The sequence below is a fragment of the Myxocyprinus asiaticus genome, chromosome 35, assembly GCF_019703515.2.
Source record: "Myxocyprinus asiaticus isolate MX2 ecotype Aquarium Trade chromosome 35, UBuf_Myxa_2, whole genome shotgun sequence".
NCBI lineage: Eukaryota > Metazoa > Chordata > Actinopteri > Cypriniformes > Catostomidae > Myxocyprinus > Myxocyprinus asiaticus.
The window spans coordinates 37,782,672-37,810,431 of NC_059378.1; the positions used below are offsets into that span (position 1 = coordinate 37,782,672).

At 38.1% G+C, this 27,760-nt stretch overlaps 1 protein-coding gene across 7 annotated transcripts in view; it reads left to right on the forward strand.

The window, feature by feature from the left end:
* Positions 1 to 27,760, forward strand: part of LOC127426070 (calmodulin-binding transcription activator 1-like) — a 507,664-nt gene extending 479,904 nt beyond the window's left edge. For 3 of the 7 annotated variants that reach the window (XM_051672554.1, XM_051672559.1, XM_051672558.1), the window contains 13 exons: positions 6,417 to 6,580; positions 6,695 to 6,897; positions 6,985 to 7,063; positions 7,837 to 8,164; positions 8,281 to 8,672; positions 10,160 to 10,302; positions 12,398 to 12,644; positions 13,138 to 13,209; positions 13,300 to 13,320; positions 16,723 to 16,922; positions 19,106 to 19,180; positions 19,558 to 19,588; positions 22,665 to 27,760. In XM_051672554.1, coding sequence (XP_051528514.1) covers positions 6,417 to 6,580; positions 6,695 to 6,897; positions 6,985 to 7,063; positions 7,837 to 8,164; positions 8,281 to 8,672; positions 10,160 to 10,302; positions 12,398 to 12,644; positions 13,138 to 13,209; positions 13,300 to 13,320; positions 16,723 to 16,922; positions 19,106 to 19,180; positions 19,558 to 19,588; positions 22,665 to 22,697 — 1,988 coding nt within the window. In that variant the 3' untranslated portion in view covers positions 22,698 to 27,760. The remainder of the gene's footprint in view (positions 1 to 6,416; positions 6,581 to 6,694; positions 6,898 to 6,984; positions 7,064 to 7,836; positions 8,165 to 8,280; positions 8,673 to 10,159; positions 10,303 to 12,397; positions 12,645 to 13,137; positions 13,210 to 13,299; positions 13,321 to 16,722; positions 16,923 to 19,105; positions 19,181 to 19,557; positions 19,589 to 22,664) is intronic. The other 4 variants (XM_051672556.1, XM_051672555.1, XM_051672557.1 and 1 more) reach the window with 4 other exon arrangements.

Sequence of the window (27,760 nt, forward strand, 5' to 3'; positions counted from 1 at the left end):
ACAATTGCGGTAAGTCATGGCTTCCACTCATGTTATTGCTTCCTGCATTACATGCCACATGTTTCCTATAGCTTCTTCCATCAGCAGTGAGGGCTTTACATGTGATAAATGTAAGGAATTAGTCAGGCTGACGGAGAAGTTTAATGAGTTAGAGACATGCATCCGAATGCTAGTGGAGGTCAGTGAGAAAGAGAAGCCGGTAGATACTGTTACGAAAGTGGGTAGTACAGCGAGCAATACACACACTTTGGTTCCAGCTGTAGAGCCCCCACAGCAGGGCGTTTGGGTGATGTCTCGGCGGCATACTCACTCAGCAAAGCGACACCACTGTCCCGTTCCTGTTAGGGTTTCTAACTGATTCTCCCCACTCAGTGATGCACCCACTAAGAATCATGTTGAAAGTGCCCTTGTTATAGGAGATTCTATTGTAAGGAACGTGAAAATAGAGACTCCAGCCACTATTGTTAAATGCATTTTGGGGGCTCGGGCGTCTGACATTAGATCAAATTTACAAGTGCTGGCTAATGCTAAACGTAGATTTTCTAAAATTGTTATTGTTGCCACTAACGATGTCCGGCTTCGTCAGTCAGAGATCACTAGAGATAATGTTAAAGAGGTGTGTGAACTTGTCAGACACTGTAATATGCTCAGGCCCCCTCCCTGTTTGTCGTGGTTTGTATGAGGTTTATAGTAGATTAGTGTCCCTGAATGGCTGGATGTCTGAGTGGTGTCCAGAGAATACCATAGGATTTATAGACAATTGGAAGAGTTTTTGGGGAAGATCTGACCTGCTAAAAATGACCTCCAGGGAAGGTGCCGCTCTCCTCTCTAGTAATTTGGCTCATAGTCTTAATAGTGATAGTATTTGACCAACTGGGGGTCCAGGTCAGGAAGCAGACAAACTGGCTTATCCAAACATCTGCTAGCTGCCTTGAGACGTCACACAGGTCACATAAACTACAACACATAGTGACTGTATCACCTAGATATCATATAGAGACTGTGTCTGTTGCCCGAACTACCAAACACAAAACTCTCACTAAATCATTTAGAAAAAAAATTGATTAAGGTAAAACTTGAAATAAACAAAAAAAAAAATAAGATAAACATCATATAAAGGTAGGACTACTAAACATTAAATCTCTTTCAACCAAAGCACTAATTGTAAATGAAATTATTACAGATCATAGTTTGGATGCACTCTGTTTGACTGAAACCTGTCTTAAACCGGATGAATATATTAGTTTAAATGAATCTACTCCCACGGGTTATTGTTATAAACATGAGCCTCGTCTGATGGGTCGAGGAGGAGGTATTGCTGTAATTTACAGTGAAGGTTTTGATATTACTCAGAGGACATGATATAAGTTTAAGTCTTTTGAACTAATAATGCTTAATGTGACACCGTCAGATACAAATAAAAAGTCTCTGTCGTCTTTTGAACTTGCTACCATATATAGATCACCCGGGCCATATTCTGATTTCCTTGGTGAATTTGCTAATTTTCTATCTGATCTAGTAGTTACTGTGGATAGAGCTTTAATTGTTGGTGACTTCAACATTCACATAGGTAATGAAAATGACACATTGGGATTAGCATTTTAAGATCGATATTCTCAAATCTCTTGGAGTCAGACAAATGTGACAGGACCAACTCATCGCTATAATCATACACTAGATTTAATTCTGTCATATGGAGTCAGTGTTGATACTATAGAAATTCTGCCACAGAGCAATGACATCTCAGATCATTACCTCATCTCTTGTATGCTGCGAACAGCTAATGTTACTCAATCTACACCACGCTATCATTCAGGTAGAACTATTCTTTCGACCACTAAAGATAGCTTCACTAATAATCTTCCAGATTTATCTCATATACTCAGTAAGCCAAAAAGTGTAGAAGAACTTGATGCAATAGCAGAAAATATAAATACAGTCTTCTCTAGCACTCTTGATGGTGTCGCCCCCCTTCGATAAAAAAAAAGTTTAAGAAAAAAGCCCTGCACCATGGTACAATGATCACACTCATACTCTCAAGAAAGCAGCTCGGAAAATGGAGCGCAAGTGGAAGAAAACAAAATAAGAGGTATTTCATGGTGCATGGAAGGATAGTGTCTGTAGCTACAGACAGGCACTAAAAGCTGCCAAGTCAGCATATTTTAGGTAACTCATAGAAAATAACCACAACAGTTCTTGGTGTTTATTCATTACTGTGGCTAAATTGGTTAGGAATTAAGCCTCAACTGAACCAGATATTCCTTCACAGCACAATAGTAATAACTTCATGAATTTCTTTACTGATAAAATTGAAATCATCAGAAATAAAATTGTAATTATACAATCGTCTGTCACAGTGCCTCAGAAAACAGTGTCTCATAATTTTCCTCACGAGCAACTTCAATCCTTCGCTGTCATAGGTCATGAAGAGCTAATGAAACTTATCAAAACATCAAAAGCCACAACATGTATGTTAGATCCAAAACCAACTAAGCTCTTAAAAGAGGTATTCCCTGTAATCTCAGAACCTCTTCTTAATATTATTAACTCCTCGCTATCCCTAGAATACGTCCCAAGAAACTTTCAAATGGCAGTAATCAAACCACTTATTAAGAAGCCACAGCTTGATCCTGGAGAATTAGCTACTAATTACAGACTGATTTCAAATATCCCATTTATCTCAAAAATACTAGAAAATGTAGTGTCCACCCAACTATGTTTATTTTTACAGGGAAATAGTATATATGAACAATTTCAGTCAGGATTTAGGCCCCATCACTGTACAGAGACTGCACTTATCAGAGTTACAAATGAAATCTGATCGCAGCTGCATTTCTCTTCTAGTACTCTTAGATCTTGGTGCTGCCTTCGACACCATAGATCACGACATTCTCATGGATTGACTTGAGAATTATGTTGGCATTTGTGGACTTTCATTAGCATGGTCTAGGTTCTATTTAGCAGACCTCTACCACTTTCTATATGTAAACTAGGATTTGTCAAATCAAACAAAAGTTAAGTATGGAGTTTCACAGGGATTAGATTTAAGGCCTCTGCTTTTCTCCTTATATATGCTTCCCCTGGGAGATATAATCAGCAATTGTGGAATAAGTTTCCACTGTTATGCCGACAATACCCAACATTATATTTCTTCGAAACCCGATGAAATTTCACAATTCTCCAAATTAGCAGAGTGTATCAATGAAATCAAAGATTGGATGGCCAGAAATTTCCTTCTACTCAATTCCGACAAAACAGATGTTATAATTATTGGATCAAAAACCTCTAAAAAATAAGCCCCTAAAATATAAATCGACTCTCGATGGATGAACTGTTACATCGTCTTCTACAGCGAAGAACTTAGGTGTTATATTTGATACCAATCTGTCCTTTGAAAATCAATTTTCCAATGTTTGTAGAGCAGCATTCTTCCACTTCAGAAATATTGCTAAGTTACGACACATGCTCTGTTGCTGATGCTGAAAAACAAATTCATGCGTTCATGTCCTCAAGACTAGATTATTGTAATGCATTACTGGGAGGATGTCCTGCAAGTTCAGTAAATAAACTCCAATTGGTTCAAAATGCAGCAGCCAGAGAGCTGACTAGAACCAAGAAATATGATCACATTAGCCCCATTTTATCATCGTTACATTGGCTACCTGTTAAATTTCGTATTAATTTTAAAATTTTGTTAACTACGTACAAAACTTTGAATGGTCTAGCCCCGCAGTACTTAAGTGACCTTCTAACACGCTATATTCCATCACATTCATTACGATTGCAAAATTCTGGCCTGTTAATAGTTCCAAGAATATCAAAATCCACAAAAGGAGGTAAATCCTTTTCCTATTTGGCTCAAACTTTGGAATAGTCTCCCTAACACTGTTCGGGATGCAGACACACTCACTCAGTTTAAGTCTAGACTAGAGACTCATCTATTTAGCCAGGCATACACCTAATTTATCCATCAACTCACAATAAGGCTGCTTTAGTTAGGTCTGCCAGAACCAGAAACATTTATCATGATCTATAACTCTGCAATGGTATTTTTAATTTAAAAATTTAATATTTTAATTTAAATTTAATGGCATCTATACTAATATTATTCTACTTGTTTCCTGTCTCAACCTTGGGATTCATATCCCGAGGTTACCAGAGCCGGCCAGATCCAGCTCCATTCCTGCTTGGTGTCGGACTCCACTGCTATGTGTCTCTGAGCAATGACAACTAAATGCAGCTGGTGCCAGACAGACATCACTTCAGTCTATTACAATGGACTTCAGAGGATGAACTGATGCCAACTCCAACCATAAGACATACTTCATATGCCACTGCCTGAACCTTGGACTTAGGATAGACCTCACCGAAATGACCTGCCGGTTGAACTGCGGTTCACCTCACTGATCTCTGCCTGCATCTCCTTTGTCTAATGATGGACTACACTCTTAAAATGGAATTCATAGACTAACAATTATTGCCAACAAAAGCCTTCATTAGCCAACTAATAAAGGACAATACATCTATGTGAACTTCTGCAGTTAATCCAGGATGAACTTCAAAGACATTAGTCATTAGTCTCACAGTTCATACAAAATCTTTGTTTTAAACACTGACCCTTAATACTTACTTAGTTTACTAATTTTAAACCATGACTTGCACTGCACACAAATAACTAATATTGGCATTATATTCATGCTGTTAGCCAGAGGGGAACTGGCCTCCACAGTGAGCCTGGTTTCACCCAAAGTTATTTTTCTCCTTTAACCAACATCTTATGGTGTTTTGTGTTCCTTGCCACAGATGCCTTGGGCTTGCTCACTGGGTTCTAAATACAATGATTATTTAATGATATAATTATTTATTTTTATACACAATTTGCATTCATATTTAATCAAACTACACAATGATGACTCTAAGACTTTATAGATATTACAGTTTCATTTTCTGTTAATGCAAGATTTTCTGTAAAGCTGCTTTGAAACAATATGTGTTGTGAAAAGCGCTATACAAATAAAAATGACTTGACTTGACTATGTATATTGGGTGATGGGGCGGTCATTAAAGTAGGTGACAAATATACAAAAAGCTGGGTCCAGACTAGTGTTATGATTGGCAGACAGATAATTCTTAGAGGATGGAAGTCAATTGGCGCTCCCTTATTTCAAGAATGGTTCACCGAATTGGGTTGGGTGGTGGCATTTGAAAAGATGTCATATTAACAGCTTGGCAAAATAGACATGTATGGTAAGAAATGGGACAGGTATTTGGCCTTTCTGGAGGGCTCTCAGTGAGGACCATGTGGAGAGTAACAGAGATGTGGTGGTAATATTGTAAATTCTATTCTTTGTGAAATTCTTTTTTTTTCTCTTTGTTTGTTGATTTTTAGATTTTTTATATTCTCAGCTATTTTCTTTTTTCTTTGTTTGGCTATATGTGTGCATGGTGTAATTTTGGCTTTGACCACAGAGATATTTGTTGAGGGGAAGGGTGGAGTTGGGGAGGGGGAGTGAGAGTGGGATATAATGGGAGTTAAGTTGATTGTGTGTATATGTTTGGTTATTCCATATTTCTCATAAGAATCAATAAAAATGTTAAAAGCAAAATAATAAATAAATAAATAAATCCCCTGGAAGTGACGCCCCCTTTTGGAGTTGGCGCAACCCCGTTTTGGAGTAGCCACGCCCCCTTATAGAGTAACCCCACCCTCTTTTGGAGATTCAGCCCTCATTTGGAGGTCTCTGGCCAGCAGCTATGCCTACTTGGTTTTGTCAGATTTTACTGCTGATTTGAAATATGGTTTTTGAACGTAATCTTGACCAACTGTTTTGGAGATTTCAGTCTTTCCCTATTCAAGTAGATAGGAGCTGCGCTTGTATGCCACTTGTTTACATAGAAAAATAGCTGCACGACAGTGTTCCAAAGATGGCTGCCGAGTGGACTGACTTGCAAAAAGACTTTGACTTGGCGCAATGTTCAAAAATGTCTTACTATCACATGTTTACATAGAAAAACAATTGAAAAACTACGGCGCCCACCAAAAACTATGGTTACAACAGTTTACAATATTACTATAGTAAAATCATAGTTAAACTATGGTATTTGTATAGTAAAACCACAAAGTTATGATTTTTTTGTTACCATAGTTTTCGTTTTCCTGTATTATCACTATGGTTTCACTACGAATATCATGGTTAAAATATGGTTACCATGGTAAAGCCATGGTAAATTTATTGCGAGGGGACACAAAACTTATTGCAAGGGCATGAAAACTATTGTGAGGGCACGCAAAATTATTTCAGATAAAAAATTCCTGCCCTGTCCTTTAAAGGGCTCCTTAAAAAACATTGCTGATGGACGCATAAACATATTCGGAGTGAACGTCCCTTAACTTGTTCTCTTGGTTTCTTGTACAGATAACCAGTTCAGAATGTCCATCCTGGAACGTTTGGAGCAGATGGAGAGAAGGATGGCAGAGATGGCCGGTCAACAGCAGGCCAGTGGAGGAACGTCAGAGAGTGGAGGAACCGGAGGAAGTGGAGGAGGAGAAGGAGGAAGAGGCAATTCTGAGCAGGCACAGGTATCATTCTTGCACCTAAGACCTAAGGCTAAGACTTTATTTAGTGGGGCTCACCATCAAATTCTTGTTGCAGCTCTAACCTGATCCCATTATGTGTTTGATTTGTTCTTTTAGTTTTCACCAGGTCAGAGCCAGGGTCAGGCAGGCAGCTCCTTTGAGAGCCGTGTGGTTGTAGTGTGCGAGAAGATGATGAACCGGGCCTGCTGGGCGAAGTCCAAGCACCTAATTCATTCAAAGACGTTCCGGGGCATGACTTTACTCCACCTGGCAGCCGCCCAGGGTTACACCACCCTTATTCAAACACTTATCAAGTGGCGGTGAGTATGCTGGATCTAAATGCACATACAGTAGATGCCACATATACTTAATTCACCTGCTCAATATTTTGCTGTTTGTCTCCACAGCACCAAGCATGCAGACAGTATTGACCTGGAACTGGAGGTGGATCCTCTAAATGTTGATCACTTCTCTTGCACGCCACTGGTGAGTGTTGAGATTGTCACGATACCTTAATAAAATCTTACTATATGATCCCAGCAAAGTATCATGATACCAAGTAGCAACACATTTTTTATAGTTACACTTCCAAAGTTTAATTAAAATTTATGATTTCTTTTGGAGTGTGGGAAAACCAGACATTTAAAAGAAATTATATGCTATTATATATCATTTTAAGTTATTGCAGAGATAACTTAAATTCAAAGAAAAGTTTTGGTGGCGCAAATAACAATTGCTACCGTACATACATCGATTGTTATAATACAATACAACCATAATTACCATACTACCATTTGAAAATACTGAGATTTTCAAGGCTTATGTAGCACTATAAGGAACTGCTCAGATTCATGCATTCTTGCGTTAAAAAAAGGTAGGAGCAGCGCAAGGAATACAAAAGAATGTAGATGTCTTAATGCGCTTTTAAAGTTGCCGTTCTTTTTAAACCTGACACTGCTTCTAAGAAAACATGGCGGTCCTGTGCGACCCAGATAGATGTGGCACAACGGTCAAAAATGTCTGTCTAGTGCATGTTTTATAGAAAAAGTGCACGGACGGATGAAAAAAACGTGTTCGGTATGAACAAGCCCTAAATCCATTGCACAAGGACTCTGTGTAACCCTAGTTAAGACAATATTAAATTACATTAAACAAATAAAAATGTAATTAAATTTTTAATATGTTTAATTCAAATGTTTAACCTAACATAACCTTAAAATGTAAAAATAAATAACATTTCTTTTTGCTAATTTCTTCAGATGTGGGCCTGTGCTTTGGGTCATATGGAGGTGGCAGTGGTTCTGTATAAATGGGATCGGCGAGCTTTAGCCATCCCTGATTCTTTGGGTCGCTTACCACTGGCTATCGCCCGGTCTCGGGGTCACACCAAGCTGGCCGAGTGTCTGGAAAGCCTTCAGAGGGAAGAGCAGCAGTCAGGTGCACTGGCTACAACTCCCAGCATACCTTTCTCACCATCTGCTGAGGCTTCAGCGGCAGAGGGATGGATGAATGTTTGGGGAACTGAAACAGCTTCAGTTGGATTGAAAGAAAGCAGCATCACCAGTTCTGCTTCAATCTCCAGTTCAGGTGAGTTCAAATCTTTACAACTGTAAAGATTTGGCCTTTAAGTAACTAAGTTAAAAGCGGAAACAAAAAAGTGTGAAACAGGTTGACAGTTTGAGTTTCGTTTTGTACCTTTGCAGACTTGAGGAGACCAAGGTCAGAACCATCCAGTTTTTATAGCAGTGTTAGTCATGGTGACGCCCCGTTAAGTAAGAAACACAAGCCCAACCCTGAGAGCTACCAAACTCGGCCAAGCAAACCCTGTTCTGCCCCTCTCGGACTGGAAGAACAGGCCCACAAGCCTAAAACATGCCCCGCCAAACCTAGGGAAGGTGATGGGGAGCAGTCTCAGATTAAGCTGGCCTCATCTTGTGGAGGTGGCCGATGGAGTTTGAGACGAAGGGTGACAACTGGAGGTCTTGGCAAGGAAAGGCTGGCAAACAAGCTGAGATTAAGAGAAATGGCTAGCACGGGAACCATCTCTGATCTGCGGACAAGCCAAGAGGATTTGGAGAACACAGGAGATTTGCAGGTGAGGCACAGAGAGACCTCTTTAACACTCATGGATTGTCAAAATTGCATCTTTTATAGTGCTGATTAGGGGTTGCACGACTACTGATTTTTAATTGTCAACTAGTTGAGCCCATTAGTTGATTCGAATTTGAATAGTCGTGATGTCATTATACCCCTAAACCAATGCACACTGGACTACCTGTAGCTGCAGACGGTTCCCCTTCCTCTTGTAGCCGCTTGTCAGAATGGTTTCAGGCGGTCATGAGATCTATTGTGCAGACAACAATGAGGAAGCATTCCGTCATGTCAGTGGACTCCAACTCGAAGCGCTTTTCGAAACTGTCGCTGAATCGTGTTCTTGAGCAAACAGCATCCAGGTCAGCATAACACTAGTATTTTGTTATGTTTGAAGGCCAAGTTGCATATATTGCAGGTTATCGTAGCATGTGTGTCATTTTTATCAGAGTAGCCTATGGAATTTTCTGCACATTATCAGTGTTGATACAATGCTATGCACATGTGCAATGCAGATACTATAAAGAATGCGTAAGATTGTTGTTGAAACGTTGAGCAGAATGATACAGTAAACAAACACCAGTTCTGAAGTGCATTATGTTAGTGCATCTTTTAATGCGAGTCTGACAGAACATCCACTGTATTTTCAACAGACGTGTTTTATAAATCACGTGGTGTGCGACTATTGGACTTCAGGCTGTCGGTGTCAACTATGTTAGTTGTAGTCGACTAGTCTGTGCAACCCCTTAGTTATAATATGAACTATATGTAAAAAATTATTGTCTCAAAGATCTTGCAAAGCTTGTATTTGCCACTAATTAGTTTCTCAGTTGCAATATTGTTAGTAATTTTATGTACCATGTCCAAATGTCACTTTCCAAACATGTATTGGAGCCACACTGAAACCATTGGAACCTGTGATTACTAAGAGTCTTGGGCCAAATCCACACTAATATGTTTTCATTTGAAAACACTTTGATTTTGCTACGTTTACGCCTCTCATCCACACTGGAATGGTGTTTTTCTCCACCTAAAACAAATTGTTTTGAAAATGTCCTCCATAACCACATACTTTGGAAAATGATGATGTTAGGAAACTGAAAACTGAGGTTTTAAACTTAAACGGATTAGTGTGGATGTGGCCTAGGTCTTTGGAGTCTGTAGGACTTCCTAAATAACTAGAATAATGCAATTTGTCAAGACAAACTTTGATGTTGGCCATGTCTAAGAGTTTGAAATTGTTTTAAAAGCTTTATTTATTCATTTATTTTTTTATGGGTCCAACATATCAGCCTGAAGGTCTGTGCCGAGTGGATGTACTTTAAAAGCAAGAGGAATTTGATTTGCCTTAGTTTAGGGGTTTTGGATAAACCCTAATCCAAGTTTGTAGAATAAAAGTATGTTGGCTTGGTTGAGCCAAGAATATGAACATCCATAGTTACTGGTGTGGACATTTCCAACATTTTAAAAGTACTCAACTACTTGTTTCAGAACATGAACATGATGACTTTAGCAGAGGAAGTCATTGCGGCAACGTCTGATCGCATCAAGAGCGAAAACTTTGCGTCAGATTCGACACTAGACAGTGTCAACACCATGAGCTGGTTGGCCAGTTACCTTGGAGATGCAGAGAGGTGAGTTTTCACAGGATGAAATGCACAAGATAACCACTTGAGTTCTTTATAAATTTGTTATACTTTTTCTCACATACTTAGGGGCCATTCATGCCAAATGTATTTTTGTATCTGTGCTGTTATTTCAATGTTTTTAGTTTTTTTATATAAACGTGTGAGATGGACATTTTTGGCTGTTGTGCTGCATCTCTCTGTTTTTTCTTAGTGTCTCAAGGCTATATACTTTAGCGCTCAGCCTTTGAAAGTATACTCTTTTAACCATAAGCACTTACGGATGCGTTCACTGCATGCGCACTACGATTGCTTTGTGATCCTCTTTTAATACAGTCAACACCAGGTGCATGTGCAGACGAAGCACATGGAAAACTGGAAAACTAGGCTGCACATGCACATGACGAAATTTGCACCACACGCACTTGTGGTATGCGGAAATCCGAAGTATACTTTGGCCTTCACGCAGGAGCGCTACGTTTTTTAGATGCCTTGTCTGGTTAAAAAGAACATCAATGTCAAAAACACATCTTGAGACACCTGCATTCTGTATTATTCATTGCGCTGTCTACCGTTTTTTAGTGCCAGAACACATTCTAAACGGCCCTTTAGTCTGTTGAATCGCAAAAGATGGTTATGATATCTTTGTTTTTTCAACAATTTGTGCAGGAGTGCCACATTATTTTAGATGCTGTGTCAGGTTAAGAAGAATGTCACCTTTTAAAAACCTTTTATTCATTATGCTATGTCTAGCTTAATGGCCCCTTATTCTGTTGAATCACAAAACACTGTTACAATCTCTTTGTTTTACATTCCATGGGGTTTGCATTGTTCTTTTAATTGTTCTTTGTTCTACGTATGTAAACATACGTTAGATTGCCATTTTTGACTGTTATACTTTGTCTCGTTGTTTTTTCAATGTTTCACGCAGGAACCTTTTAAAGGTCGACCGATAGTAGATTCTGCCGATAGCAATAACTAAGGTGGTGTAAAAGGTCGATAACCATTTAAACGGGCAATAGTTTTTAAAATATATTTATCAAATTTTTAAAAATGTTCTTAGTCTTTATATACTTTTGGTACTTAAGCATTCTAAAAAATTTTTTTTTGCAGTTTTGCATTTATTTTGTGTTACACTATTTATAAGAGTAAGATTGAGAAATACTAAAGAGGTGTGGGCACAACTCCAAAAAATAGATGACGTACAGGGGGTGGAATGAGGTCCCGGGTCACTAACGTCCTGAGGTATTGTTTTTGCATCGATGAGCTGAAGAAATACAAAAACCTTTGTAACTTTGGACTGCCATCAGCTCGTAATGCGTTTGTGATATTTGTGCCTTGTGCGACTGGCTTAATTATATGTAATGTCGCCCCCTTGTGGTTTCCTAAAGCTATTACATCAGGCTACATTGAATGAAATGCAACTGGCATTGAATTGAAAGCACAAATTAGGCTTCTAATTTAAATGTTGGCTGATGTTAATATATTGATGCCTCTCAAATGTATCGATAAAATAATGTGCCGATCATTAATCAAAATATTAATATTTAATGCCATCCCTATTTCCCGTGGCATTGCTATGCAGTCCGGTTAACTCCTCAAGCCTTTACTTTGGCGGAAAACTGTTGGAACTGAAGTTTCTGTTGTTTGTAGTTGATTTGACAACAATGCAGTGAAATGCTCTCATCTCTCTTTCTGTCCACAAAAACCCTGTGTCATGGGGTTATTTTAGATTTGTATAGCAAATTGTAGCGGCCAAACATTACATTTGGCAAATGTGCAATTTAAATAAATCTAGGGTGCTTTAAATATAATGCGTTCAGCGGCACGTTAGCACACCGAACTGAACTCTGAGAAACCGGTCGCTCTGAAAAAACTGAAAACACGTGTAGTACACTGAACCTGTTTACATGTATTTAAGAAAACACTACACAACATACAAAACAACGGCGTACCGCTGCTATCACGGTTTGATAATCGCAGTGGCTCATAACACAATTTCATTTTTCTTTCTGATTAATTGTTCAGCCCTAGTTACAATCTCTTTGGGGGGGGGGGGTTTCTGCGCAATTTAATTGGTTTATCCAATTGATGGGTTTCCTAGGTTCCTGTTTAACAAGCCTCTTGCTTCCACACCTGGCCTGGGCACCGTCCATAGTGGAGGACAGCCAGAACTCGATGGTCCTCTTGGGAAACTCGGCCTTCAGTCCCCTGCGGAATGGGCTGCTCTTCTCAACGCCTCCCACAGCAAGGAAGAGCGTGACTTGACCCAGCTGGCGCTGTCTGATCCTGAACAGAGAGAACTGTACGAGGCAGCCCGCCAGGTCCAGAACACCTTCCGCAAGTACAAGGTAGGGCGGGACTTCACCCAGGTGTATGTGTTGCCAGTGTTCGTGATGGTCCGGTTTCAAAGGTTGTGCTGTGTTGTGTTGTATTGTATGGTGCTCCTGAACTTAAGGTAAAAGAAAAGACCTCAGCTGGACCTTTTTGTTGTAGTGTGTGCTCCAAAAGGCAGAAATAGGGTCCGTGTTGAGACGCATGGGGAAATTTGCTTGAGCTTAGCATGGCCTTGCTATAAGGAATGATTGCATTGTTCCCTCTATCTATCCATCTTAACGGGATGTGCAGATGTCCCCAAGTCTACACAGCATTGGTTGTTCAGAGCAGTTCTGAGGATTAACCTTCTGCTTGGAGCATTTCAACAGTCTAAGAGGACATCTTGGCCAGCCTCAAAAGGAATCAGATGCCATCATCTCCGTGGCCATCCAGGCCTCCTTGTGAACACTAATCTCTCTCCTGTCCTCTCCCACCCTACCTCACCCCCCCTCTTCCCCCATCCTGCAGGGTCGTCCGCTGCGGGAGCAGCAGGAACTGGCAGCTGCTGTCATTCAGCGTTCTTATAAGAGGTACAAACAGGTAGGCCTTGAAACTCAGAATCACTGTGTGTACTATTTTGAGTGGCCAATTGTAATAGTCTTGACATTTCCTTTCTCTCTCTTCCTCAAGCTGACATGGATAGCCTTGAAGGTAATGCTTCCCATTTCATCTACAACTTCTCAACTCCTACTGCTTTGGATTTGATTGAACTGGAAGTTTATTAGTGGTGTTTGCTAAGGCAAGCATCACAATTTTATTGCTCATACCTGTACTTAGGTTTAGGGATGTGCTACAGACATGAATGGTACCTCAAATCATGTGGTTTGTTGAGGAGAGGTATGCTAATACTTTTCTAAGCAATCATACTTCAATTAAAAATCCCATAGACTTACATTAAAGGAGGGACCTGATCCATATCAAGAGACCAGAATATCATGGGTACTTGGGGATGGGCTCTTTTGACTTGGGCCATTAAGCAACAACCTAGCAACCCACTTAGTAACCACAGAGAATACCCTTGCAACCACATAACAGGGCATAGCAGGATGTTTCTTCAACTTTGGGCACTTTTAGACTTTTAACAATGTTCAACAGTGTTTTTACATGAATCGCAGGAGATTTACAGGATGCCATTTTTGTCATTTTTTCTGAAAGTTTTTGAAATTCTCACCACAGTGTTATATCTAGCACATCTAAAAATTCTGCATTGTGTTTAATGGAAATTACATTTTTATCGTTTTAACGTTTTTGGAATAAAATGGCCGACTCCTTTGTATTGCTAAGGCTAATTTCATAGATAACATTTTATATATCCTAAATGCACAAAATTATAACTTGGCTGGAAATGACGCCCTATAAAATATTTTGCTCACAAGTGATATTTACATTGATTTTTCTGTGTTTTCTTTAAACATCACTTGTCCGTAGGAAAATTATTTGATGCGGTGGAAATTATGCGACAAATGTGGGACAGTCGTAATTTTAAAAACATTTATAAATCGTTTTCACATAATAAATATTGAAGTGGTTTTTATTTTATTTCACTTTTTTGCTTGTTAAATTATCATAGCTTTAAGCATGTAAAAATCTGTATGTTTATAATGGATTTTCATAGTTTAATATTAAAAGTCTGGGTTGGTGACAAGGCTAAAACAGTAAATGTGTACATAAAAGGCATTTGAAAAGTAGTAAATAAAAATAAATGATGAAGGCCTGGTAAAAAGTTTCAAAGGTTCAAGTCAGTTCAAATGTGACAAATAGAATATATACACCTATGAGCCAAAACATTATGACCACCTGCCTAATATGCTGTTGGTCCTCCGATGTAAAAGTATGATGTAAAAATACTCAAAAGAAAACTTGACTCATCGGACCAGGTGACCTTCTTCCAGTTTCGATGCTCACGTGCCCATTGTAGGCGCTTTCAACAGTGGACAAGGGTCATCATGGGCACACACATTCCTCCCTTAACAATCATTAAAATTTTCTGTGACTTGTGCCACAGTAGGCCTTCTGTCGGTTCGGACCAGACGGGATAGTCTACGTTGCCCTTGCGCATCGATGAGCTTTGGGCGCCCAACACCCTGTCTCAGGTTTGTAGTTAATCCCTCCTCGGACCACTGTCGGTAGGTACTCACCACTGCTGACCGGGAGAACCCCACAAGCCTTGCAGTTCCAGAGATGCTCTGACCCAGTTGTCTGGCCATAACAATTTGGCCCTTGTCAAAGTTGCTCAGGTCTTTACTCCGGCCCATTTCTCCTGTATTCAACACATTGACTATGAGAACTGATTGTATGCTTACCATCTAATCTACCCAGACCTTGACATGTGGCCTTGTTAAGAGATGATCAACGTTATTCGCTTCACCTGTGAGTGGTCATAATGTTTTGGCTAATCAGTATATATATATATATATATATATATATATATATATATATATATATATATATATATATATATATATATATATACACTGATCAGCCACAACATTAAAACCACCTGCCTAATATTGTGTAGGTCCCCCCTCGTGCCGCCAAACAGCACCAACCCGCATCTCAGAATAGCATTCTGAGATTATATTCTTATCACAACAATTGTACAGAGTGGTTATCTGAGTTACCGTAGACTTTGGCCATTGTTGACTTCTCTCATCAACAAGGCATTTCCATCCACAGAACTGCCGATCACTGGATGTTTTTTGTTTTTGCCACTATTCTTAGTAAATTCTAGAGACTGTTGTGCGTGAAAATGCCAGGAGATCAGCAGTTACAGAAATACTCAAACCAGCCCATCTGGCACCAACAATCATGCCACGCTCCAAATCACTGAGATCAAATGTTTTCCACATTCTGATGTTGATGTGAACATTAACTGAAGCTCCTGACCCATATCTGCATGCTTTTATGCACTGCACTGCTGCCACATGATTGGCTGATTAGATAATCGCATGGATGATTGTTGGTGCCAGACTTGTTCAACAGAGGTCAACAGAGAATGGCCAGACTGGTTCGAACTGACAAAGTTTACGGTAACTCAGATAATCGTTCGCATCTCAGAATTGAAAAATTGTCAGACAGACAATGTTAAAACATTAACAAGAAGCGTCAGCAACCCCTTTAGTTGATGCTTCAAGTGTACAGCATGACGCCATCCCAGTGATGACAGTGCTTTGCTGCCACGGAGGTTTAAACTTTCCCGACAGTTTGCAAAATCCTAATACGCGACTACAGCAGGTTGTATCCCGCACAATGGCAAAGGCAGCCTGCGTTATTCCGTTAGTCTCACATGCCAGCAGTGAGAAGCTTCTCACTTCTGAATCACATTAAAACAGCCTTGCATTGCTGTCTTTTCAAGGAGATGGACACCAGATCTCAAGCTGTAGAGAAACACACATTTGACTTTATGTCGGCAGCAAAACGCTACTGTTCTATAAGAAAAATAGGAATAAAGATAAATAAATTTACCAATGTGAGAAATGATATCACATAATAACCTAATGATTTATGTTATTTTAATATTTCATTGTGCACAAAAAGATATGTGACGCTATAGACACTAATTCCATGACTGTTGTTTTTTTATGGAAAAAGCAGCTATAATGAACAAAGCTCATTGTTCATAATACTTAATAGTTTTATTATTATATCACATATTATGCATAGTCCATCGCGTTACAGTGCAAAATAAACACCAAAATGAGATGACGGGATTTTTACCAATTTGTCTGTTAAACTTTAGAATTCCCGGACACATTGGCCGGTACCAAAATTTCTTAGTGGAAACTCTAATACTCTTTTAAAAAGGAAAAATTTAAAATCTGTTCGTTTTAATAAAAATCCACCCCTGGGACATAAAAGTGCCCAAATTTGAAGAAACACCCAGCAACCGCATAACAAAGCCAAGTCAACCATCCACAACATCCTACAGTAGCATCGACGACCTAGTATGCCAATGAAATGTTGATATTTGTTTTGCAGCCTTTGATAAGTAGTAGATAATTCATCTCTCTCTTTTGTCTTGAGACAATAATTCCTTTCTCTGTCCTCTGGCAGTATGCACTTTATAAGAAGATGACGCTGGCCGCCATCCTTATCCAGAGTAAATTCCGCAGTTACCACGAACAGAAGAAGTTCCAGCAGAGTCGCAGGGCAGCTGTGCTGATCCAGCAATATTACCGCAGCTACAAGGAGCTCGGCCGGCTGAACCCACGCAGTCGGGCTACTGCAGCTGCACTGGTGCAGCACAAACTCAGGTGCTATAATAGACATTTTGCTAAAGGGAGTGCTTTAGCAAAATGAAAATTCTGTTTCACCAAACAATGAAAATTCTGTCACCTTTGAATGTATGGAATTTTTCCATTGTATGGAAAATATATGCAATGAAACACCTGAAAGAATGTCATACAGGTTTGCAAAAACACGATGACAGAATTTTCATTTCGGGGTGAACTATCCCTTTAACCATTGTGCTGTGTTCCTCATTGGCTATCACTCATTGTGTTCCCGGGTCAAAATGGCCAACCCGTTTAAATGGTTTATGAATCTCACATAATCCATATATTATCATAAATATTGCATTAGATTTTGTTTTCATCTGAACAGGTTTTGTACCTCTTTTTGTAAGTTATTGACAATAGGCCTAAATTAATGCAACAAAATTTTTGCATTAAAAAAACATTTTTATGGATATATTTTCTGTATTAAATACCATACAAAAAATTTCTGTCCTGTGTATCACACTATGTTTTTTTCTTTTCTTTTTTTTTTTACTCTCATTTTGTAAAAAATGGCAGAAAGGCACATTTGTGGTGTTCTCGGTCAAAAATGACTGGCCCATTAAAATTATATAAATCTTTTATTATGAATATTTTTCACTATAGCATTTGTATATGCTATATAATTTTTTTTTCTTTTTTTTTTCTTCTAGTAATTAGAACAGGTTTTGTACTTCTTTGTGGAACTTATTGATAGTAGACTTTATTGACCTGACCTTATACAACTTTTGTTTCGAGTTAAAATAGAATTATTTATTGATAATTTTGACTATGTAAAAAAACATTCACAACATTTTCTGTGCCATTTATAACACAATCATTATTTTAATGTTGTTTTAACATTTAACAAATGACTGCTTTGACACAATTTTATTTAATTTTTTTAAATGGCATGTACCTGTAGTGTTACAGGTCAAAAATGATGACATACAAGAAAGAACATTGGCCTAAAAATCAAAGGGTGTGTTTACTGTATGTTCGAAGACTGCACACATGCACATATGTGCTCATCTAATGGTTGGACAGGCTCCTGAACAATCATTTTATCATTTTTTGTAACCTCATCCATTCATTCCTAAAGTCCGGTCATTTCTGACCGGGAACACCACAGATGTATGTGTGTGTGCACATATCAGAGCACCCACATACCCCACGCACCACCACAAGCCCTTTGGATTCCCAGGCAACCTCTGAACCTTTGCTACAATGGTAAAAATCATACAAAATTTCTGAGCTTGTCTAGGAAACCAAAGGGTGTGTGTGTGTTTGTGTGAGTGTATGGGTGTGTGTATGAGTGTGTACACATGTCCGAAGACTTTATGTGTTCAAGTACACATGCATATACAGTATGTGCTCATCAGATGGTTGGACAGTCTCCTAAACACTCTTTTTTTTTTTTTTTTTTTGTAGCCCCAGACATTCATTTCCGATTGTCGGTCATTTTTGACCGGGAACACAACAGGTGTAACAACGTGAAATAAAACCAAGAAAATGTAAAGAAAATGGTCCAAAATTTTGTGTGTGTTTTCAGATGCTATGTATGAATAAAGACAAGGAATTGTATTCCAATTAGATTAAAGGTGCGCTCTGTAATTTCTTCCTCATTAAAAAAGTTTAACTCCTAAAGACGTGAACTGTAATTTTGCAATATATGTATAAAATCATGAGCACTCACATTAAAATGAAGACTCCAGTCATATCAGTAACCTTACAAAAGCTGTTTTATTCTACATGGAGAGAGTCCGCATATGGGGACTGCCATGTTAGAATCACATGACCAGCCGAATACTATTCGCTTAATCTCAGTAACTGTCCTGTTATATATCAATGAGTTACTTTAAACTCATTGATTAAAGTAATCATGGCTGACTGTGAATACTAAATTTCTGCAATGGCATCTGAAAATGAAACCTATATAGGTGATAGGTAGAAATTGAAGGAGGAACTCAAGCTATATCTAGAGACCAAGATATTAAGGAGACTTGTGCCAGTAAGAAACCTACTTGGAACCATCAAGAACACATTAGCAACCAAAGAGAACACCATCAAATTTAAGTTGTGAGTTTGGCACGGTCAAACCCCATTAACATTTTCTGCCAAAAATGTAAAAATCTTTTTATTTGCCAGTGTACGTCACACTCATGGTCGTCGTTCTGTTTTAGAAGCAGTTTACTGACCAAGAGACAAGACCAAGCTGCAAGAAAAATCATGCGGTTTCTGCTGCGGTGCCGTCACAGGTAGGCCATGATGGAGAACTTCCACCACGCTTATTGTGTTCTTACGGTACTGATATCTAATCTAATATGCACACACTCACGCTATAGTCTAAAGTCTTTTCAAGACTTTTTAAAAGAGATAGTTTACCCAAAAATGAAAATGTCATGATTTGCTCAATATCCTGTTGTTTTTAAAGGCTAAAGTTAAAAGCACTTTTTATAATCTCTCTCAATTCCAACAAACACAACGAGGTGTCAAAGGACAAAACAAAGAGAAACCTTGGTGTTTTCATGGCTCTGTTAGAAACCCCTGTTGTGTTTGGTCCCATTTCCTTAACCCAGCCAAACCTCAGTGTGTACTAATAGCTGTCTGGTGTTGTTTTGCTGTTTGTGCAAAGCCCCTTGATGGACCATAGACTATTCAAACGGGTGAGTGCAGCCTCACTAAATCAGTTCGTACCCCTCAATTTCTTCCTTTCATCTCCTCCTTGTCTCTTCCTTTTCTATGTACCTTGGTTTTGGACTCAGCTATTTCCTATAACTTTTTTCTGTCTGTGTATCTTCTCTCGTTCTTTCTCTCCCACTTTTTTTTTATTGCTTTATGCCTGCATGCATGACGGCCGACTGGAGCCCGAGTTGATTGAGCCTTAAATGAGAGAGAGAACTAACCTCCTAACCTCCATGCAAAACTAATAAAGCTCTCTCTCATTCTTTCTTTTTCTTGATCTCTCTGTCTTTTCCATCTCTCTTGTTATGAGGATGCTTATGACAACACTAAGGACTGCTGGGTAGTGCGTTTGGCATTGCATGATGGCTAAAGATATGGAGGCCTTGCTTATATCAGGGCATGCTTGAATCTAAGAAGAGGAAATGTCTTGAATGACTTACTGCCTGTTTAATACATCTCTTTCAGCTTTTATAGGCTTGAATTTGGGGGCCGGGGGTCAAACGAGTTTTGGAGAGGTTTAAAATGTCTCTATTGGAAACCACGTATAATGTGCTTATAAAAATAACAAATGTTTTATATATGATTTAAGGATATTGTGTAATTTCTGTGATGTATTGTACATGAATTGTAGGGCAATGTATTGTCACTCTAATTTTCTTTAAAGTTATCATTCAAAAATTGGTAGGATTGAATGTTTACCTAGATTCTTGCTACTAATATCCTCATTATGTATTACATAACATATAGTATATTATTTGCTTTGTAATGTGATTGTAAATTATATAACTACATTGGTATTTGGACACTTAAGCCTCACTTAAAAAAATTTATGAATGTTGTTGATTAGATAACAAAAATATAAAACCAAGTCTCACTGCAAACAAATGATGTTAGACTCACTTTACTGAGCCAATTTTGCAGTGACTATTAACCAAACACTTTTAAGTTCAGTCATGAAACTCTACATGCTGCAAGCTCATCGGTCCTTTGATCAACTTGTGTACTCTCTCTTTGTATAATATTTATATTGCTCCGTTGTCTACAGATAAGCCACTTCCACTGCAACACGCCATGAGAGTTTTCTCTCTAAAACCCTCCTCCTCCCCAGCACCACTTGTCTAATCCACATGTCTAATCTGCTTCAAAGTGATTGTATGCATGTCAAATTGTGCAGCAGTGGCATGTCTTTGTATGTTCTAGCAGTAACAAGTCTTCGTAGATCTAGTCTGCCAAGACCAAACCTACCAACTTGTCATATCAATTATAACCCCTTAAATTTATTCAGAGAGTTGTCATAACCGAACTGTTGTAAAGGTGATTTTTAATGGATTTTTGAAGTCAGTTCCCTTCCAGTTTACTCAGGTGTCCAGAGAATTTTTGTCTTTTAACAGTATATCAATTGTTTTATTAATTAAACCTAACATACTTCTTTTTATTAAATATTTTGCTTGAAAAATGTTCTAGTGCTATCCCACTTGGTTGGATATTTGATTTTGTAATGCAATGAATTTCAAACATTAAAGGGATAGTTCACCCAAAACTGAAAATTCAATTTGTTGTAAAACTATATGACTTCTTTATTTTTCTTAACACAAAGGGAGAAATTGTGAAAGAAATCTGTGCTCAGTGATGTCATACAGTGGCAGTTTATGGTGACCACCTCTTCAAGCTTCAAAAGAATGAAAAAGTATAATTCAGAAGTCTAATAAATTATTCCATGAGATTCCATGAAGTTTGGTGAGAAACAAACCGAAATCTAATGCGTTAGTTAAAATGTTCACTGACCGTTCATCTCCTGTGCGCATTCATTATAGGGCATGAGAGCAACAGTACACGCAGCCCCCTCGCGACATTGGGGCATTCAAGCGAAAACTCGTTCTAAAAACAGGTCCTCCACAGTGCTAGGAACAACAGAACACAACACAGCTGCACACAAAACAGAGAACAGAACTTACTAAACATGTCTGAAGGGTTTATAGTCGAGGAATTTATGCATTTCTATGCCCAGCCTTATTTTTTTGAAGGGAGTACTCGGAAATCAGGCAGCCACAGTCACACCGTGTCCTAAACTGATGGCAAATGACACTTGATAAAAGGTATATTTTCTAAGGTAATCAGAGTTTTTGTCCTAACCAGCAGTGACGAGCGAAGGTACATTCTATCGATCGCTTGTTTTCTATTTTCGGCATCGCGCGGGTAACTCCATCCACTGTGAACGGGCACCGGTCCAGAAACTTTAAAAAAAATAAGGCTGGCCATAGAAATGCATAAATTCTTTGACAACGAACTCTTCAGACATGCTTAGAAAGTTTTGTTCTCTGTTTTGTGTGCAGCTGTGTTGTGTTCTTTTGTCATTATCGCTGTGGAGGACCTGGTTTTAGAAAAACAAGTTTTCACTTGAACGCCCCAATGTTGAGAGGGGGCTGCGTGAATGGTTGCTCTCATGCCCTATCATGAATGTGCACAGGAGATCAACGATCAGTGAAAATTTTCACTAAATAATACATTCGATTTCGATTTGGTACTCACCAAACCTTATCGTATGTCTCATGATTTAATTTATTAGACTTCTGAATTATACTTTTGTGCTCTTTTGAAGCTTGAAGAGGTGGTCACCATAAACTGCCATTGTATGACATCACTGAGCACAATTTTTTGTCACAATTTCTCCCTTTGTGTTAAGAAAAAGAAAGAAAGTCATATGGGGTTATAGCAACACAGGGATGAGTAAACATTGACTGAATTTTCATTTTTGGTTGAACTAATCCTTTAAGTGTGGCTTAGGTGTCCAAATACTTTTTGGGGGCCACTATATCTGTTTCCTCTGTCTTTAACATTTCCTTGGTGCTACAACACTCTTTGTGCCAAACGAGTCATTTATAGTCTGGTACATTTGTAGGTCCCCTGCCCGATCTAGACTCATTATACTGAGGAGACAGTAATGAAACTGACAGTTGTATTGGCTAATGCTCTCTGAGGGCCTAGAATGCTTATAAAGGCTGATTGAACCCTCAGGCTAACCCTAAAATACTTTTTGTTTTTCTGGTCTATTTTCAGGGCGAAAGAATTGAGAAAGGCCAAGGAACATGAGAGCACCGCAGAGAGCCCCGTCGCAGTGTAACATCTACAAACAGACTCTTCCTCTTCATTATGTTTTTACAAGAGACAATTTACAAAAAAAGCAAAAATGATTCACAAAGCCGAACAGAAGAGCGTGGAAAATGCGACAGTTGAACTCTGTCAGCGGTGTGACTGATTCTGCTACAGCATTGTGTATTTTTCTTGCTACAGGGGAGCTAATCAAGACTATTGGGGAAATATGACATTATCTTCATGGCATTTTTGCACTCTTCATAGAATTTTTTCTTTAGATTACAAAAAAACAGAGTGAAGACCAAGAAGCAAAGGCTTTTTATTCTGACAACGCTTGTAAAATATCTTGCAAGATGAATGAAGGAAACCAGAGATGCATCATGCTGGAAGTCGCTTCAATTACATTTTTATATTTTGAAAGGAAAAAATACAATCAGTTTGAAAAAAAAAAAAAAAAAAAAAAACACTATAAAATGTAAACCAAAAAAGGCCTCATTTCATTGACCATATGCATGCAGAGTATTTGAAATCGATCCATCATCTCCACAAGTCTTTGTTTTCGACAAACGCTGTCCGATCATTCAAAGGGAGCACCTTCATATGAATGTAGATGGGGTCAGGGCAAAAATTCTAGGTTTGAAATATCAGTGTCTTACTTTTTTGTCTTTATGAGGGTTAGGGTTCTTTTGGCGATGTCTTTTGGGGATCGAATCTCCTTGGGTTTCCTGTTCCTTGTGCACTGTTTTCAACTTTCTTATGGGTCCTTTTCTTAATGTCATTTTTTGCTGGCTCGATTTTGTGTGTCTCGTGTTTGTTGAATTGAATACAGTGCATGTGAGCGAAACGCTCCTGCATGCTAACTTAAATGTTTTGTGTTTTATCGTTTATTTGTTTGTTAGTTTTTTCCAATCATTCTTATTAGTGATACTGTATTGTGGCACCTTCAAACTAGCACGTATAAGCCAAACCCTTTGTTTGTTTCAAAGTATACTGGGATAATGACAATTATTTTTGTATTTCATTTATTAATTTATTTTATTAGCATTGGTTTTGCCTTTTTTGTATTGTACTATGGTTCTAAATATCCTCTTTTTAAAAACGGAATTTGTGCTTTTTTTTTATTATTATTATTTATTTATCTTATGTGATATGTATTATCAATTGTGCCACAGCGCCAAACTTATTCGCGAAGGTTATCTTCCATTTGTGTGTGCGTGTGTGTGTGTGTGTGTGTGTGTGTGTGCGTTTTTTCATTGTTGTTGTTTGTTGACTTCTAAGACTTGCGGAAAGCTGAGATGAGCTTTACCGCAGAGTTTCGCAACACATTGCCTTGACTTCTTGACTTTTTGAAGGGTCCCCCATACACAAGCATAAAAAATATTTTTGACTATTGAGTGGTCCCTGTAAATATCGCAGATGGGTTACAGAACATTAACAGCCAGAAACTTTTACCGAAGAGGATTGTATTTAAGAATATATATTATTTTATTCATAAATTGTATTAGAACACATTAAGAGATGAACAAAAAAAATATATTGTATAGTTTTCTTTGAACACCCAAGATGTACGGTTGTATTGTTTGTAAATAATGTAAATATCAGTCGCAAAGAAGGAGCCATGTGCATGATACTTTACGACACTGAACATAATGTAAAGAAAAAATGTAGTAGCAATGGTCTGTTATACAATTTGAACAGCTTCACTGTAAGACTACTTTGATGGAAATGTTCGCGGAACATTGAAGCATGACATTATTGCAAAATCACGATAAAATCTTAGATTTAGGGGAAGGGCCAAACAAATTCATTGGACACAACTGGAATTATTTAGTTTTCCATTTTAGGGTAAGCAAGTATTAAATAGTATTTTGCCAATGGTGATCAGTCATTAACAGGAAATAAATAAGAGACAGATATATATTATCACAGTATTGAAAAAACTAGTACTGAACAACCAGAACTCATTGCCGCACTTAAACAGCTGAGGTTTCAACGATACAGAGGATCAATTCTCACCACAGTTTTGTCCTGTACAACATGACTAGAAAGTGTTTTCATAATTTATCATCACCTTTAATTCAGCATGAACAATGGTATTGGATTAGGATTCGTTTTTGGGTTTTAAAATTGGGTCATACCATTAAACATAATGCAACCGTTACTGTCATCACACTAGCACACAATAAAAACCGATGCTATGAAAGGGCATAAATTGGTCATTATTGACCGATTTATATTATGAATGTAGCTGAAGACCAACACGTGCGTTTCGACTGTCATCAGAATCTGAGACTGCCATTGTTCATCATACTCTTTATTCAAAGCTTTATTTTATTTTGTGATTTCTGGGGGGCTGCTACCAACATTTCAAAAACCCCATGGTTGTGTCACAGTCACGTGAACTTTTTTCTTTAATGCTTTTGTCAGTGTTTGAAAGCAAACGCAACATCGTTCATGAAACTTTGAAAAACGTTAGACTCACTGATGCGCTGAAATTCCAAAGCAATTTCAGCTGATGAGAGGCATCATTTTAACTTACACCAGCACATTTTATCTGTTCAAAAGAAGAAAGAAAAGGAAAGAATGTGGTGCTTAAATGCTGAATTGTTACGTATGTAATTTGAGCTTCTATCCCCATCACATTGCATCCGATCGTACATTTGTAACTTTATATTAAGTTATAGTTACGTTAAAGGTTGGGGGTGGTTATTTTCCTCGTTATCTCAGAGACTCAATATCAGTATTCTTATAGAAAGTGCCTAAAACATTCTACCAATATCAGGAGTGTGTTGTTCCTAAAGAAGGTCAGTATTAACAGATTCAGTATGCAAAACTAAAGGCTGATTTAACTGTCTAAACTGAAAGTGTGTCATCTCAGAGCCCAGAACTGTTTCCTCCTCTGACACCCTTTTCATCCTTGAATGTGGACACAGCGTATAGGCACCTATCATTTCATATTTTTTCACTTACATTTATGTCTCCAAATTTTGTTTTTCATGATGTTAAGATTTATAGTCTTTAAATGACCCAGTAAAACACACTATGCATGTTTGTTTTTTGTTTTGGGCTTTTTTGTTTGATTTTGTTTTTCATTTCTTTTGCTTTTAGTTTTGTTTAGTTTTGTTTGCATTTGTTTTTTGATGGTTTTGTGTTGTGTTTTGTTTTGTCGAATCTGACTTGAACCCGGAAAGTAGGACCTGCTTGGAAATGTTGACACACGATTTGATTTTTGTTTAGTATGCTTTTTGTTTTGTTTTTAGTTATTTTGTTTTGTCCATGTTGGATCTAACTTTGGCCAGGATAGTAGGGCATGCTCATAAATGTGGACACATATCATTTCATCTGAAAACCATTGCTAGATTCAGACAAAGTTAGAGCACAACTCCTTGTGAAAGATGGCCACAAAGCATATGATTGATTCAAAATGATATTCTTCCAACATTGCAACTTTAAACTTCAGGAAATCAGAACTCATACATGCATACAGATCAGTTCACAATTCAACAGCAAAATACACTTACTAAGCGGTTTATGGATCACCAGGTACATGTATCCCAGATGATCAGTACCTTTTTGTTTGGGGTTCATCTTAGGGAACAGAAAAGTCTGCCTCCCTTTTGTAGTTTTACTCAGGGTGCTAAAACAAGGAGAGGGTGTTTAGCTTGGAGACTAGATTAGGTTAGGTGAAGTCTCCAGGATTAGCTCAGAATCAACAGGAGAAACCACTTGTATTATATACTTCCGTTTGTGCATAACTACAATGTTTATTCTGTTACAAACCACTGCTTTCAGAAATATCTCGGCTAACAGGATCGACTGTGGGTGTTTTTAGAGGTTTTTAGTCCATTTTTCCAAAACTGTTCAGGTGTCATCGTTCGTCTAACACTCGTTTAGTATTGTCATATGCCAATGGGAGTGGGAATGCATGATATACCTCAGTGTCAAATACTTTCAGAATAAGGTGGATGTCCCATAATTTTATGAAATGGCTCAGAATACATGCATCCTATTTTGACTGGTTCATACTTTTTGTGTGAGATGAGAAATATGCACTTTGTACAGCTCACCATCCTAGTTTAATTCCCTCTTCAAACCCTGGTATGCTATAATTGTGTGTACAGTGTGTGTGTGTGTGTGTGTGTGTGTGTGTGTGTGTGTGTGTGTGTGTGTGTGTGTGTGTTTTGTGTGTGCATGCATACTGTCTCAACGTATGATCTGGTTGCTCTAAATATGAGCATACATGTAAAGGTTAAGCGAAAGAAGTTTAGGGCCTAAAACACTATTGGTGCAGTTGGAAGTTTGTACAATCTCCTAAATCCTGTTTCACAACTCTTTGGAACTCCAGAAAAATGCAGGTCAGATTTAAAGTGATAAACCACTCAACTATAAGCTTTTCACTTACAAATACAGAGCAATAAACACTTTATGTTTTTAGCTGAGCTCTTTGGGTTGAAAGAATACGGATAAGTCGAGGGGAAAAAAAAGACAAAAACATTGGGACATGCTTAGTTCACTTCCTCTTATGCAATTACAAGTATACACAGAGAGAGGAGTTCAGTGGTCTGTGGACATTAATTTCATATTTCGCGGCCCTAATGCATGTTTTCATCATTTTAAAATGAAGATAAGAAAAAAAAAATAGATAAAATACGAGCCCATATTTCTTACAGAGCAGTGGGCTTTCAACAAACTGCATGTGAAGCTAGTGTTAGACCTCTGTTTCCCCCTTCTATCTCTCTCTTTCTCCTTCATTCTTGCTTTGTGCCCTTGTACCCTCTCTCTTCCTCTGATGAGTTTTGCCTCATGTTCTGTTTCCTCGGCCGTCTCCCTCTTTCTGTCCTGCTTGTGAATTTGATTTATTTACTTTTATTTATTTTAAATTTTTTGTAACTGTGCATGTGAGAGCATCACTGAATTGTTGGATATGTTTAAAAAATATATAAAGAAATATTCAGCTGCTGAAGCCATGCAAAACATTTTGAATTGCCCTTAAAATATGGAAAATGTTTTCTGAATGCTTTATATAATTTCTGCTGTAAAATAAAATCTTAAAAGAGAAA